Raw genomic sequence first — 12,903 nt, 5'->3', positions numbered from 1 at the left:
TTGCAGATATCACACCAACCGATACTATAAATTTAAACTTTTACATCCCTGGCACAGCTGTTATCAAAATAAACGCTAAATAGTTGCCACCAATAATAAATTAATAATTTAAAGAAAATGTAAAATTCGAAATTAGAGAAAATACAGGTGAACATTTTAATGAAGGTTTGAAGTTCGTCACCCCAATAAGAGTTAAGCTACTAAATTTATTTAAAAGAAATATCACAAAATCGATATAATTTTAACAAAAATCCTGCAAAAATTTTAAAAGTTCTATCTCCACATTAAAGAACAATTAAGAAATGGTATTTTTTTATTAAGCTACTATTTTTGGCATTGTACCCAAAATGGTACTAGCTGCCAGACTGGCCAATTTTGAGAGGTGGCAACCTTCGGTGTTCTTATATTCATGACATTCATAAATGTAGCAAAAGAAGACAAGTGCGTTTTTTTTTACAATTTGTAATAAAAATTGAAATCGAATTAATTAATTAGTTATTTAAAACGTGCTAGCAGTATTCAAGTTAACTCCCGCTACAACAATGGCCTTCAATTTTACCGCATTCACCTATATTGTGGCCCTTATCGGCGATGCATTTTTAATATTTTTCGCAATATTTCATGTCATTGCGTTTGATGAGCTTAAAACAGATTATAAAAACCCAATTGATCAGTGTAACAGTCTTAATCCGGTAAGGCATTTGCAATTGAACTTGACATTTCAATATTTAATAACCACGGGAATGTGCAAATATTTTTTCAGCTGGTTCTACCGGAATATTTATTGCACATATTTATCAATTTGCTATTTCTGTTCTGCGGGGAATGGTTCTCCCTATGCGTCAATATACCCCTCATAGCCTATCATATTTGGCGGTAAGAAGAAATAATTAAATATTAAATATAAGCTAAATTATTGACTTAATTGCTAACAGCTACAAAAATCGACCAGTTATGTCTGGTCCGGGCTTATATGATCCCACGACGGTGCTGAAAACGGACACACTATCCCGTAATATGCGCGAAGGTTGGATTAAATTGGCTGTATATTTAATCAGTTTCTTCTACTATATCTACGGGTAATTATGCTTCTCAAAACATACTTCTGCGTTGTACTTGTCTCTGACATATACTATTATTATTGGCTAATTTTAGAATGGTCTATTCGCTCATCTCTACATAAAGGGTAACGGCAGCTGCCTGGGGATCTCATTGTTGGCACCAGCGCATCTACATCTACATCATATGTGGCTCATGCAACACAAAGAGTATGCTTGTGGAGTTAGTCCAGCAAATCGAACAATATTTCACGTGTAAATTCCAAGTTAATTCATAATGCGATCCATAACAAAGACATCTTTATTTTTGTGTACGTTATTATTATTATTATTTTTATTATTGATTTGCATTTGATAGTCAAAGCCTTACAAAATAAAGTAAAACCATATTAAAACGTAACATCAAATTCGTTTCTATTTCCATTTCCCTTCCATAGCTTCAAGGAGAGCGGAATTTTTGACTGAGACGACAAGGTTAGCCCCATATCTATGTACCTAGTCTTCTGGTTGTAAAGATTAGAGTGTGTTCTCTTATTGGCCGATCGAGTAAGATAAACATAATTACTAAGTTTTGATAATTTGTTTATTTTACAATTTGTTACTCGTTTCGGATTTGGTTTGGATTTGATTTTGTACAATTCAAACTCCATTTCCATAAAAATATATATATATGTATTTTAGCAATGTATTCACAATAATTTATAATTGAATAGTGCGTGGCGGGACTGTGGAGATGTGAAAATTGGGGCGGGCATGGGAGTATTTAGCATTAATTATGACATAAAAACAACAAAGAACAGAAAGAAGAATATCAAAACACCGAAAATCTTAATCATGAGCCAACGGTTCTTTGAAACTGATTGAAAGTATTTGAGAATCTCGCCATGCGCCGCCTCAATATTCAACTCGGCATCCGCCACATTCGTATCGATGCGTTCAACGATCTCCTCCTGCTCCTTGACCATATGCGCCAGCTGCTGGAATATTCCGCCCAGCTCCACAATTGTTGACTCAATGTTTTGCATAGTCTCGGCACGTTGTTGCACATACGTGTCTGACTCGTCGTAAATGGCCAATTGCTGTTGTTGTTGTTGATGTTGTTGTTGAAGCAGCGGCGCTGTATCACTGCCAGCCATGTCTATGCTGACCGCCTGGTTCTCCTCGCTAAGCAGCAATGAGCCTTGTTTGGCCGTCGATGGTGAAACAGTGTGCGCGGCCAGGGGGCCGGGTCCTTGGCTGAAATGGTCGCGTCGTGTCTTCTGGTGCTTGAGATTTTCGGTGCGCACTTCGAGAATCTGCTTAAAGTCCGTGCTCATGCTGGCCAGCTTGGATTGGAGTGCCAGCACCATATTGGAGGAATGTGATACCAAATGCTTGCCATTTGTGGTGCGACGCTGATCCTTGGAGATGTCCTGCAGTCGTGCAATCTGTTGGTTCAATGCATTCAAATCGCCCTTTATGATATACGTCAGCTCCTGTATCTCCTGGGGTCTATCGTCAAATAGACTCTTCTTTTTGGCCACTGCCAAATCAAATGGTAAATATTATTATTTCTGACAACATAATGGCAATCCAATCAGTACTTACACATGGTCAGCTTCTCTAGCTTGGCATATGTGCTGGCAATGTTCTTGCCAATGAAACGGGCAACCATCATAAACTCGGAATAGCTCTGCACCTGTTTGGCCTTGCGGGGATCACGTATGTTCACCGCCCGTGTGATGTTCCGTGACTGAAGCGAACGTATCGCATTGGCAAATTCGCCTGTGCGATCTCGTGCTGCCATTATGAAAACTTCTTGCTCCGGTTCCAAGTCAAGATCCTCGCGTTCCGACTGCTTTTGCGATGCCCCAAAATTGTAGATGCTCTTCTCGTAGTTGCTGTTATTATTGTCGGAGCCTTGGGCTTGTGTTGGATGATTGCCGGTTACGACGGCCGCAGCGGCGCTCAGTGGCTGCTGGATGAATGTGCGCAGCGCCTGTCCAGATCGTGACGAGATTCCACTGAACAGATTCCACTGGCGGGCCGCTTTGTCGTACTTGTCGTCCGCGTCTGCAACCGACTGCTCTACCCCAATATTAATAGCAGCCTCAAACGTCGGCTGCTGTTGGGCTACGTACAACAATTGCTGTTGCCCCGGTTGAATTAACGTCTGATGCTGCTGCGGATGTTGCTGCTGCTGCTCCAATGGAGGGTGGGGGACACTGTAATTGCTGGTGTATTCCTGGTCCGTTTGTTGATGACGACGTCGAGTTTGCATCTCATTGCAAGTCAAGTTGCTTTGTTGCCTTGATCCACTGCTACTGTTGCTATTGTTGTTGACGTTGCTTCTTTTGCATTCGTCATGCACTAACGGGAATCTTTTTTTTACTGCTGCTGTATTTGTTGTGTTGAACTTGCGAAACTCTGTTTAAGTTTTATCAAAGGTGCAAGGATTCACTTTTGTATATTGGAGCTTTAAGCTTAATTTGGTGTTTACTTTGAATGTATTTCTTTCAATTGTTGTTGTACATTTTCAGTGTAATTTGGCGAATTTTTTTATAAAATGCTGAATATTTTGCCAAAAGAAAACTCACGCACACACACAGACACTGCCAAACCATTTCCAGATGACAGATGACGTGTTGCTGGCGCTTTGGGCTGCCAACTTATTTCAATCGATTACTACATATATTTATATAAATTACTTAAATTTTAAGTAAATATATATTGGGTATTATTTAGATATTTGTAATTTAGCCATGAAAAAATTTAAGATAAGTTATTAATTTTTGTTGTTAAAACTTTGGTATTGAAAATACTAAATTTGCGCAGATAAACAGCACCACCGGCATGACTGACAGCTGCTTATATGTATATTTCTGTACTTCTTCTTCTTCTGCGGCCTACTGTTTTTTTTTCATTGACGTCTCGTGTGCCAATTGTAAAATTAATTGATGTTTTAACTTAATTAACTGAAAAAGTCGTGGATTATAAAAGAAAATGACGCTTTATCACTTTGGAAACTGTGTTGCGCTGCTTATGCCATATTACTTTACCTACAAATACTCTGGCCTGTAAGTAAAAGTCCAAAAAAAAAAATTGGGCCATCCAATAAATTGTGTTAATCAATAAACATTTACCCCTATTTCAGTTCTGAATATGGTGCATTCTGGAAGTGCGTACAGGCGGGATGTATTTACATATTTACACAGCTCTGTAAAATGCTCGTTTTGGCCACGTTCTTTTACTCGGATAACTCATCCAATAGCGGCGAGTTTAATTTCTTTGCGGTAAGTTGTTGGAGAACTCTTAAAATCTTTGAAGTTATATTGAATCTCAACACAGGAGATTCTGCGCTGCAGTGTCGACATGGCCGATTTGCTTGGATTCGCTCTAATCCTTAGCCGCATACCTGGCAAGGGTCATTCAAAACTTATTACCGCTGGATTGGGTTGTAAGTAACTGAGAATTATGTTGGAGGGAAAGGTGATTGGATTCATTCCAATTGTTATTTCAGGGGCGACGGCTGAGGTGATTTTGTCACGCGGTATTATGCTCTGGGTAGGCGCCCGTGGCACCGAATTCAGTTGGATTTACATTCAAAAATGTCTGGAATCAAATGTGCTGCTCGTGCAGCATTTAAGCACTGCTACACTGATATGGTTGTTTACGCGCCACGATCTCAACAAGGCATTGAAACCGCTAGTCTCCATACTGTTGGCCGTCACCATCTTCAAGGGCGTCTGGTTGGAGGGTCTGCTGCACATCCTCAGCATTGGTCCTTGGTCAGCGATTGCATTCAAGGCGCTGGTGGCATCCATCATCGGCTTCTGCTCGTTGAACATTTACGCTGGCCTCGCCCAACAAATTGGCATTTAACTTCAATACTTGTATTGTATCATATATTTCGGTTGTCATGAGTTTATGTACACAATTTGTAATGGAACACAGCCCCAAAACAGTTTAGAGAATTACAAAAATGTTAATGAATTATAGTTATAGTAACGACAACAAAGATCCGACTTTTTACAAAAAAAAAAAAGCTTACTAAACTTTCTTAAATTCTGAAATATTTTAAATAGGCTAATGGCCCATAGTAATTAATTCAGTTTCAAAAGATTACAATTTTGTAAATCTTCACAAAAAAAAAAAACCAAGAAATAACTATTTAGTTTGTTCTTAAGGACTCAAACATTTGAATAGCGACCCCAAAGTCATTTACAAAAGATTCGAATTTTGACGAAAAAAAATTAAACGGGATTGATTTGCTAATTAAATTTGCAAAATTTTTAAATTATCCTGAAAAGCATTATGAGCTTCACAATTCCTAATTCCTACAAATTGAAGAGATTCAAATTTTGAAAACAGAATCCTTACATAAGAAAACAAAAAATTACTTATTTACTAATTAAATTTGTTTAAGTTCTGAAATATTTTCGATAAGTTTAAGGGACTCCGGGCCCAAAGTAATTGTATCAATTTCCATAGAATCCAGTTTTGTGAAGAGCTGAATAAACCCATCACGTGAAAGGGCTATAAAACACAGAGCATAAAGATTGATAAGATATCATATGATTTGTATACCTTGAAAATTATCGTTCTTACATAACAAATGGCTAAAAGCCAAGGCGGCTGTAATGCGATTCGGAAACGATTTGACAAACTGGTTGGCATCAATTGAATTTCTGTGTGGATCCTTTCTCCAAATTCTAAGCAAATCCATCATAATCTTGTATGAATCTTTAAAAAAGGAAAAATAAGCACATGACAATAACTTAACCTTAGCTTAAGAAAACACGTACCAAAATTATTGTGCTTAAGACTTTGGGGGTGCTCGGACTCATTGTTATAATTATTATTAGTGTTGTTGTTGTTGCGAGGGAGCAGTTCTGATGTATGGCTCTTAGGGGAGTTGGCTGTTGGTATTACGGGTTCGGCATGTTCTTCTAAGTAGTTAATCTGCTGGGGGACAGCATCAATATTTTTCAAAATCTTACTGGCCAAGACATCGCTGTATTCATTATCGAACATGGCTCGAATTGTGTATTCACAGTCAACTTCCATTTGCTGCTCGGTGACCTTTGCACGGCCTTTCAAGCATTCTGGAAAAAGATGACTGTCTACCAAAGTTTATTTTAGTAATAATTAAATTAATAAATAATTTTGATAATCACCGTTGTTTGAAGCTGTTCAGTAGGTCTTCAATTCGCGTAACTTTCTTAGGTTTAAAATCGATCCTGTTTTCTAATCCATTATAATAGATTTGAAGATCCTTGTTGTGAGTCTCACAAGAAATTTTTATGCATTTATCAATTTTTAATTTACACTTGCGTCGTTTTCGAGCTTTAGATTTTTTTGACTGAACAGTGTTAACAAGAGGTGAAGGAGAAATTAAAACTGGAGGTGAAGGTGAAGAATTGGCAACAGCAGGTGGATGAGGAGTAGTAGGCGCTGGTGGCATTGCATTGCTCTCAATTTCTTGTATAAGATCGAGTTCTTGCGGATTAGCATTGGACACCGATTCAATGGCATAGCTGGGACTACTCAATTCATTTGTTGATAATCTGAGCGTCTTGAAGCAGCATTCCACGGCTGGCGCTGAATCGGAAGACTTGCGCTTCACTGCAAAAAATAAGTGTACATTTTTGTAAAATCGTATATAACAGTGAAATCGATTGTGATCATACAAGAGTTTCTAAATGGTAGAAAATCTTCAAGAGCTTTCTGCTCAATTTGATTTAGTTCACCAAAACCGTCATTCCACATCAGACTTGGATCCATCTCAGTTAATGTCACTTCCTGAGTGATGTTAATGAAATGCTCCGATGTGCAAATGGTCTGACACTGGCAGGAATAAAAACACAAGATATACATATATATGTTTGTACTATCAGATATATATCACAGTGGCTGGCTTACCTCCTTAATGTTGATAACTTCACTGTCTTTGCTCCACAATTGAGATTCAGTTAAAATGTTCCTATAGTAATCTACATGTTCCTCATCCAATAGTTGCGGGCTTGCGGTTCTAGAGCGCTTAGATAAACGCACCATTGTTGTTGTAGAAATAACTCTCTTGCGTTTTCGATTACCGTGGTTTTTGATCGAAACGACATCGAACTTAAGGTTGGTGCCCTTAATTTGGTTCATCAAATGTTTGGTTTCATCTAATCAAAAGTAACAATAAATAGATTTAGGCAGGTTAATGTTTTGATTTCGACAATATAAATAAAATGTGTAAGCACTTTTAAGACATACTGTAATTTTTCTTACCCAACAGTGTGGACACCTGTTGCCTATGTATGTAGCTAACGCCGAATGTGAGGCGTGTAATGTACTTGAAGGCAACAAATCTGTTGTTGCTATGATCATGCCGAGCTGCCTGGTTGTCGTTAACTAATTCCTGTATTCTATTGCTGTCAGTGAAATGACAAGTCAGTAGCTTGATAATAAAAGGTTAAACAAAGGCTTACCAGCAGTCAATCACGTCAACAGAATTAATTTCATGACGATCACGCAACTTTACCAAATGTGATGTCGACAATTTGCGTTCCCCGGCAAGCCAGCATTTCTCCAACAAGTTATTACCCTCTGGAGAGCATAATTTTATTTGTTTTAGCGCCATAACACTAATTAAATGTACATTTTATATTTATTTCAACGCCTGTTGAAAAATATGATTCAATAACGGTAAACTTATGCATCCCTGTTGCATTTTGGCGGCACTATTTGCGCCAAAGCCGAGTTGTGTCTTATCGAAAAATATAGTAATTTAAGTCAAATGAGATAGAGTGAATCTGATTAGTAATTTATTTATCACACATTTGGTACACATTTTCTGAAACATCAATTTGTTGATTATTATTATGAAATATGGTGCGAAAAATATATGCAGACGGTTCTTTTTTTTTTCAGATCCATAGTAAATTTCAAAAGTGAACTCAATGCTTGGGTATTTCTGCGCTGCCACCTGGCCCAAATGCTGCCACCCTGTCAAATATTAAAATTGGTATCTTTTTAATTTTTCAATAAATTGACAATTTCATAATTTTGAAGCTAACATTAAAATGTTTACCTTTATTTTATATAATTCACAATTTTAAATTTTCTTGAAATTATTAATTTATTGCAAAGTTATGGGCATTTTGAATTTAAAATATAAATTTGTCGCTAAATCTTGCGACATGGCGCCAACTATCGATATCGCAAAACAATATCGATAATGTTGTTTTCATCACTGACAAAAATTCAGACTACATTTTTCGGAAGTTACTTATCTTTGTAAGTACAAAAAATCAAACCGGACTAGAAATGTTTACTGGAGTGGCAACACTCGGTTAGTTTGTTAGTTAAAAAAAGTGAACAGGAGAAGGAAGGAGTTTATGTTTTAGTGTTTGCTACCTCTTAATTCCCTAAAAGAAATCTCCCTTTCTGTGTTAAGTGTCAAGTACGACTTCATCTTCATGGTAATAATACATAAATTGACCATATACTGAACAATGGCTTATTAGTCATGTTGATGTTTGTGATTGTTTTGATACGCGATAAGGGTGGTGCTTTTTATACAAATTAACTAATTACTTTCAATACATTTGCAGGGTGATAATAAAATATGTGACATTAGCAATGAGGTGCTTGAGGAACTGAAGAAATTTCGCTTTCGCAAGAGTAAAACTAACTCTGCGTTAATATGTAAATATGATATATCAGTATATACATATATAAAATACATTATATATGTATGCTTGACGTGACAACAAGGTGTCGGCAAATAGAATTTTAATTGATGACTTTCTTTCGCTTCTTTTCAACCATCTAGTAAAAGTCGACAGGGAGAAACAGTTGGTGGTGCTTGACGAATTTATTGATGATATATCCGTTGAGGAGCTACAAGATTCACTGCCAGGTCATCAGCCACGCTATGTTATCTATACGTACAAAATGGTGCACGATGATCAACGAATTTCGTATCCAATGTGTTTTATATTTTACACGCCGCGCGACAGTCAAATTGGCTTGCAAATGATGTACGCCTGCACGAAGAGTGCTCTCCAGCGAGAGGTGGATTTAACCCGAGTCTACGAGATACGCGAACTGGACGAATTGACCGAAGAGTGGCTGAGGGAAAAGCTTAAGTAGATCCGTCTGATCTACAACATCCAATTTCGGAGTGAGGTATAAAGCAATATTTAAGCAATAGTTTTATTTTCACACACTATGTCAAGAAATTGTTTTTACCAAGAAACAAAATTCACAAATTTAATATATGATTTTCTTTCTTTAGCAAAACAATTCCTTGACACGCGGTGTAAATACATAAGAACATATTTTGAATGGAGCAAAAGCAAATACCAACGATAACGATACATACCAATACCAAACAAACTAAATAATATGAAATATGACAATTTTTCTACACTCAAAACAAGAAATTTAGAGTATTTATACATTTATACATAGAATTGCGATATAACATTGTAATGCAGTAAATTACATATGCATATGCTTATGCACGTGTAATGATAATAATTTAAAGTGATTTTAGTTGTGCATTTAAGTACGAGTAATAATTATAAACAAACATACATTAATTGACAATTTGCAATGATCTTAAAGAAGCTGTGCTTGCCAAATTTATATTAATTGTACAAAACGAATACAAAGCAAACATGACAAAAACAATTCCATTTTATATTTACACCTCATATGTGCTGCTAAAATAAAAGTGTTCATATTATCTATAAATTTATGCATATAAATATTCTTTTGAAACTTTACGTCTAATTTTTTATTCTTTCGGGCTATGATACAAACAGAATACTTATATTCCAAAGTACTATCAAATGGGATACAAAATTACATATAAATATAAATTATTTTACAAAGTTAACACATTTGAAAGGCAAAAAACAGGGAATCAGGCAAAAACACTGTAACCGAAGCTAACCGTTTCATTTTTAGTACCGGAACCTTAACTGAAATAAATTTTCTTTCAAGAACCGAAACGCTTGGACCGGTACGGTTGTGGTAAAGTTGCTAGGTCAAAGAGTTGACAAACTTCCAACTGTCATAACTTGAGGAAAACTAACACGATTTTCGGTCTCTTAATTCATACTGCATTAAGTTTTTTCATTTGGAAAATTCTATTAGGCTTGAGCAACTTCTATTTTCAAGCGGAATGTCATTTTGATCATGGTTTTTTATTCATTCAGTATTCAAATTTTAAATCTCTGGTTTTTACTTTTAATCAACTCCATATATCGTAATTAGTATAAAACGACTGTTTAAACTTGATTCTGAGGCCTTTCATTTTCTTGTAAAAAATCATGTAAAAATTAAGAAATATTTTGACTTGTTAAGTTGCTAGGCAGAGGACTGAGCAACTTCCGACTGTCATAACTGTGGCAAAACTGAACCGATTTTTAGCGGACTGTCATTTTGATCATGACTTGGCCTCTATATTCATTCTGTATTCAAATTTTGCTCAAATTTTTTATTTTTTGACTATCGAAGCCATGGTTCTATGTTAAAGCTTCCCACATTAAAGTTTTGAAATATGCCCATTCTAATAGTGCAAACGTTGTGCAGTCGTGTGGTGCAGCATGGTGTAGCGACCTTCGCTGGGTGTGGGTGGTGGAGGAGGTGGTGGGGCCAGCATATGCGCCATGGCAGCCATGCCCATTTGTGTGGCCGCATTTGGCGGCGCTAGATGATGCAGTTGCAGCGCGTCGTGATGATGCATGGCTGTTGGTGGTGGCGCCGCGCCTGGATGATGGTGATGGTAGTGATGCGTCATTGCTGAAGGTGCCGATGGTGGCAGTGGCAGTGGCAAATTTAACAAATTATTATTCGCTGCGTGTGTGCGAAAGTGCAGACTCAAACTGTCCGCCGTATCATAGGCCTTATCGCAGTCGGGGCACTTGAAATGCGCATGATCCAGTGTATCCAGTCCTACAGGATCAGTATCAATCGGCTCATCATCGTCGTCATCCACAATATCATGCTCGGTGCCCGACTCGAGCGGATGCAGCTTAAGTTTATGTGCGCGCATATCGCGACGCCTACTAAACGATTTGCCACAAACATCACAGTGATGATTCTTGATTCCCGTATGCGTAATCATGTGCTTGGACAGATCGCCCGCAGTGTAAAAAGCCTTCTGACAGAGCGAACAGATTTGATCCCGCACGCCACTGTGAATCTTCTGATGAGCCTGAAAGTTGCCCAGCGCCGAGAACTGCTTGGAGCAGATTTCGCACTGAAATGGCTTATTGCCCGTGTGCGTCCGTTCGTGCACTTTCAGATTATATTTCTGGGCAAAACGCTGCGAACAATAGCTACAAGCGTAAGGCTTTTCACCCGTATGCGTGCGAATGTGCTGCGTTAGCTGGGCAGCACATTTGAAACTCTTGTGGCACGTGGTCACATAGCAAGTGTGCGGGAGCTTCGGTACAGGCTTCGGTCCTCGTTTCTTGTGACTTTCAGGCGGTTTTCGCTGGTAACGCGAGCGACGTTTACTGCGCTTGATTGCTTCAGTCTGTCCTCCTTCCTCATCTTCGCTAGAATTGAGCTGATGCGTTTGGGGCAAGGGCTTGATTTCGCTAGCCACAAACTCGGTATTTGTGGCTGCATCATGTCTCCAGGACTCGTGCAAACCTAAATATTGACGCAAACGCATATCGCTATTTTCACACTCCTGCTGAAAGTGATACGCTACACCCAGGCGATAAAGGCAGTTATTACAAATGCCAGCGGGTAGACCGTCCGTTTTATACACCTGCAAATGCAATTTCTGTATGACCACTATGTTTATTTCCTGGCAAGGCATACCCGAATCTTTGAGCACATCATCAACATTTGTGATGGCATCATGGCAAACTCAGTGCTGTAAATAGAAGTAAGAGGACTTGGTGCGCCCTCCTCAAGACAGACGCGACATATTTTGTGCACATTAAAGTCCATAATAATGCCAAACTTATGTATTATTTAAAAGTAAACATTTGATTTGTTTTGCCACAGCTGCACTGTTGCCAACTTAGCTGTTTTATAGCTAGATCTGGCTATTTAAAGACTTCGTTTGCTAGAAAAAATTTTAAAATTGCTATTAGCTGAAAGTCTGGCAATTTTAATATATTTCCAGCTCAGTTTTGCTATTAATATTTTTGGTAAAACTGTGAAAAAGTGCACAAAAACAAATGCATCTGCTTTCCACCCAGAAACAGCTGTTGTTTCCTTAAATCTGGGCATCACTGGTGTGGAACGTCTGTTTTGCCCCAAACGCTGCCACCCTGTTAAATTTGTCGATCTCGCAAACTGTACAATTTTGGGTCAAATGTCAAAATTGGTACTTTAAAAATGTCCACCCTTCTTGACAATTTCTTAATTTTAAGGCTAGAATTTTTTACATTTTTGCAGAATTTTTGGTAGAATTTTGTAGATTTGTTAACATATTTTTTAGAATTAAATTTGAAACTTGTCTACCCTCGGGGTGCCGAGCTTCATACCATCATTAAAGTGCTTTCCTTAATTTTATCTAATTTCGAATTTTCAATTTTCATCGATTTATTATTAATTATTAATTTATTTCAATGTTATTGCATTTTGAAAATTGCATTCACCTAACGTCCAGGGATGGATTGAACAACTAATGAGCAACTGTTACCAGTGCCATCTACCGGCTTGTAGAAAGAGCATAAAACTGCGCGAAAAAATGACAATAAACATTTGTTTTCGAAAAAAAAGTACAGATCTCCAAAGGTCTGGCAACGCTCAAATAAACGGAAACTTTTTTTATACCAAGTGGCAGTGAGTGTGCATTGATTTGAATTCAAAAAAAAAGTTCAATAAAAAAAACATAACAAAA

General features: G+C 37.6%; 6 protein-coding genes across 6 annotated transcripts; 3 read left to right on the top strand and 3 right to left on the bottom strand.

The window, feature by feature from the left end:
- Window positions 1-417: 417 nt before the first annotated feature.
- Window positions 418-1,372, top strand: LOC117781679 (protein cornichon). Its single transcript, XM_034618481.1, has 4 exons — window positions 418-692; window positions 764-876; window positions 936-1,079; window positions 1,156-1,372. Exons 1-4 carry the CDS (start codon window positions 543-545, stop codon window positions 1,181-1,183), a joined length of 435 nt encoding a protein of 144 aa, XP_034474372.1. The 5' UTR covers window positions 418-542; the 3' UTR covers window positions 1,184-1,372.
- Window positions 1,373-1,619: 247 nt separating this feature from the next.
- Window positions 1,620-3,674, bottom strand: LOC117781678 (syntaxin-5). The gene is made up of 2 exons (XM_034618479.1): window positions 2,646-3,674; window positions 1,620-2,580 (listed from the first exon to the last, which is right to left on the bottom strand). Exons 1-2 carry the CDS (start codon window positions 3,316-3,318, stop codon window positions 1,832-1,834), a joined length of 1,422 nt encoding a protein of 473 aa, XP_034474370.1. The 5' UTR covers window positions 3,319-3,674; the 3' UTR covers window positions 1,620-1,831.
- A 270-nt stretch (window positions 3,675-3,944) lies between these two features.
- Window positions 3,945-5,026, top strand: LOC117781512 (transmembrane protein 147). Its single transcript, XM_034618280.1, has 4 exons — window positions 3,945-4,114; window positions 4,192-4,330; window positions 4,386-4,494; window positions 4,558-5,026. The coding sequence occupies exons 1-4, from the start codon at window positions 4,041-4,043 to the stop codon at window positions 4,917-4,919; spliced, it is 684 nt and encodes a 227-aa protein (XP_034474171.1). The 5' UTR covers window positions 3,945-4,040; the 3' UTR covers window positions 4,920-5,026.
- An 81-nt stretch (window positions 5,027-5,107) lies between these two features.
- LOC117781511 lies at window positions 5,108-7,682 on the bottom strand. Its single transcript, XM_034618279.1, has 8 exons — window positions 7,514-7,682; window positions 7,314-7,456; window positions 6,960-7,207; window positions 6,728-6,884; window positions 6,215-6,662; window positions 5,843-6,156; window positions 5,646-5,780; window positions 5,108-5,573 (listed from the first exon to the last, which is right to left on the bottom strand). The coding sequence occupies exons 1-8, from the start codon at window positions 7,663-7,665 to the stop codon at window positions 5,449-5,451; spliced, it is 1,722 nt and encodes a 573-aa protein (XP_034474170.1). The 5' UTR covers window positions 7,666-7,682; the 3' UTR covers window positions 5,108-5,448.
- A 673-nt stretch (window positions 7,683-8,355) lies between these two features.
- On the top strand, window positions 8,356-9,785 carry LOC117780188 (glia maturation factor beta). The gene is made up of 4 exons (XM_034616617.1): window positions 8,356-8,506; window positions 8,639-8,732; window positions 8,860-9,215; window positions 9,325-9,785. The coding sequence occupies exons 1-3, from the start codon at window positions 8,504-8,506 to the stop codon at window positions 9,177-9,179; spliced, it is 417 nt and encodes a 138-aa protein (XP_034472508.1). The 5' UTR covers window positions 8,356-8,503; the 3' UTR covers window positions 9,180-9,215; window positions 9,325-9,785.
- Window positions 9,786-10,346: 561 nt separating this feature from the next.
- LOC117780645 (zinc finger protein 205) lies at window positions 10,347-12,073 on the bottom strand. Its single transcript, XM_034617258.1, has 2 exons — window positions 11,871-12,073; window positions 10,347-11,817 (listed from the first exon to the last, which is right to left on the bottom strand). Exons 1-2 carry the CDS (start codon window positions 12,000-12,002, stop codon window positions 10,606-10,608), a joined length of 1,344 nt encoding a protein of 447 aa, XP_034473149.1. The 5' UTR covers window positions 12,003-12,073; the 3' UTR covers window positions 10,347-10,605.
- Between the last annotated feature and the right edge of the window lie 830 nt (window positions 12,074-12,903).

Source organism: Drosophila innubila (genome assembly GCF_004354385.1).
Source record: "Drosophila innubila isolate TH190305 chromosome 2L unlocalized genomic scaffold, UK_Dinn_1.0 4_B_2L, whole genome shotgun sequence".
Lineage (NCBI taxonomy): Eukaryota > Metazoa > Arthropoda > Insecta > Diptera > Drosophilidae > Drosophila > Drosophila innubila.
Note: the sequence above shows the minus strand (reverse complement) of the source record. Positions and strands in the feature narration are given on the sequence as shown.